This window comes from Morone saxatilis, unplaced genomic scaffold, assembly GCF_004916995.1.
Source record: "Morone saxatilis isolate NCDOM2014 unplaced genomic scaffold, NCSU_SB_2.0 Contig9, whole genome shotgun sequence".
Taxonomy (NCBI): domain Eukaryota; kingdom Metazoa; phylum Chordata; class Actinopteri; family Moronidae; genus Morone; species Morone saxatilis.
Genome location: NW_023340268.1, coordinates 16,762,270 through 16,764,761, shown reverse-complemented (window position 1 = coordinate 16,764,761; position 2,492 = coordinate 16,762,270). Strand labels below are relative to the sequence as shown.

Here is a 2,492-nt window from a genome sequence, read left to right as displayed (position 1 = left end):
ATACATGAGTCTTTCAGTGGGACCACCCTCCTTCAATGTTGCCAAACAGGTTTGAGAGTTCCAAGCAGAGAAGCATGACGAAAAAGAGACAGACCAGATTGGAGAACCCGGCATCTTGGGATGGCTTCTGTTAAATACAATGAAGCCAGGCCTGTTGCCCTCCACTCCCTGGACAAACAGCACACATTAGTCCTAATGCAGATAAGACTAAAATAATAACTTAGAAATCTGATTAATCTTTATCAATACAGTCACCTCACTGAAAGTTTCTGCATGTCGCAGGTTTTGATGTCCAATCCAGGAACAATATTAGGGTAGGAGCTGTTGAGATGGTTAAAGCTGCCTCGTAGTTGCCCGCAGTGATCTTCAGGAAGGTCAAATGCATTTAATAATGTCATGATGTTACTAGGAAGAAAATGTGTCAGTGATTAGTAACTCTGGATAACTGGAATGTGAAAGATACATTCAGATTTTCACCTCTATCTTAATACAATACTCAATTCCATATGTAGATAGAAAGAGTTAGTGGTTGCTGTAATAATACCTCTTGTGAAGTGAACCCTTAGTGTGACTCCAATATAAGTTTAGATTGACCAAAACAGCCACGTTTATTTCAGTTCATTTCCCAACGTAATACAAAGTTTTCCCTTTTTGTTATTATTTGAGTCTATGCTAGCGTCTCTGTGAGGCTATATAACCACATCTGTACTTTGAGCTAAATGCTAACCAGCATGCAAACATGCTCACAATGACAATGTTAACATGCTTAAGTTTACCAGGAAGCATTTAACAGATTTACCATCTTAGTTTAGCATGTTAACAAGATAACATTAGCTAATAAATAAGTACAAAAAAGGAGGAATGAAAAGCAGCAACCAATAACTCTTTCAATGTACGTATGGGCATGATGTGAAAAAAATCTTCAGTATATACACATAGACCATTGAACTGGACATTTATGTGTTTGTCAATTCTAACGGAAATTTTCCAATTGACTTTTTCAAAACGTTTAAATTAATTGTACTCACTCGCTGAGACAGTTATCATATTTCTCTGTGGCCCTGAAGCCAATGATGGAGTAGGTGACTGCGGCAGCGTAGACCGAGGTAAGGCCAGTTACGACTGACAGGATCACAGCATCCTGCATGCAGTTGTTGCTTTGGGAAAAGAAATACACAAAAGAACCAAGGCACATGATGACTTTGGGTCTGGATCCATTTTCCAGTCAAAGTGAGCAAAATGAGACTTTAACTGCAAAGTAAGGTTTTCTAAATGCCACTTACTGAACAGGGTTGTAGCTTGAGAAGGAGATGAGGCCTCCCCATGCCAAACCAAAGGCATAAAAGACCTGAGCACCTGCATCCAGCCAGGTAGTTGGATTAATCAACTCATCAACCTGCAAGAGATATACAGTGAGATGTTGCCCTAAACTATATAATATATATATGCTATATATCAGATATATAATTGAAATTGATTTGAAACATACGTCTGGTGTGAACAGGAACTTTATTCCACTCAGGGCGCCTTTAAGAGTCAGTCCTCGGATAAGGAAGATGCCCAGCACTATGTAAGGCAGGATGGCTGTGACATATACTGCCTGAGGTCATGACAAGAAAAAAATTAATAATTGATCATGGATATCATATTTTAGTAATCATAATTGACCATTTGCTAAAAGCTTCCCTCAAACATCAATTGTCCAGTCATAGCCTAACAACTGTAAAGCACAGAGATCCTTTTTGTCAAGCTTTGGATTTGAAAAACTGATTGCAAAGCCTGGTTGAATCAATAAGAAAACTACATTAGCAGTTTAGAATGGAGCCTTGTGAAGTTGCAGTTTCATACAGTAAGTTTGTCTGGATTGTTAAACCAACAATCAGAGACAGAGACACATGCCTCTGTAAAATACAGGCAGATCTCCAGTTTATGGAAGACAAAGTGTTTTATTACAAAGTGATAAAAAAGTACCAAAGTCAGTGACCTAACTGTCTCTGTAGCATGTACAAATACAACAAAAGAGTGCATGTACAGAAGGAAAAAAGAAGTTTAAATTTTACTTTACAGCAACACAAAAAGTCCATGGGTCTATATACACTGCTGGATGATTTTTCAGACCAACTTACAACACAACAACAACATCAGTATTCTGCTCTCAGAACCCTGAAGGAAAATATAGTAGAGGGTGGTATTGTAATGCAAATTGATTTTTGAGGAAAACTAGCTGTGTAAGAATGGGAATGAGATCCAAGCAGTCCATTTTGGCGATTCCCACCAACAGGCTTACATACAGAAGTGGCTCACACCAAAACTGGGGTGGTGACTCTCTGTTCTATTAGCTTGTCTCAACAGTTCAATTTCAATTCAATTCAATTTTATTTGTATAGCGCCAATTCATAACAGAAGTTATCTCAGGACACTTTTCAAATAGAGCAGGTCTAGACCGAACTCCTTATAACATTTACAGAGACCCAACAGTACCACCATGAGCA

The 2,492-nt window shown here is 38.4% G+C and overlaps 1 protein-coding gene across 1 annotated transcript in view; it reads right to left on the bottom strand.

Moving 5' to 3' along the window:
- The window catches only part of LOC118343282 (sodium-dependent neutral amino acid transporter B(0)AT1-like), a 9,668-nt gene that overhangs the window by 2,899 nt on the left and 4,277 nt on the right, over positions 1-2,492 (bottom strand). The window contains 6 exon segments of the mRNA XM_035682054.1: positions 30-90; positions 93-168; positions 261-405; positions 1,029-1,157; positions 1,284-1,396; positions 1,490-1,600. Of these exon segments, the coding sequence (XP_035537947.1) occupies positions 30-90; positions 93-168; positions 261-405; positions 1,029-1,157; positions 1,284-1,396; positions 1,490-1,600 (635 nt within the window).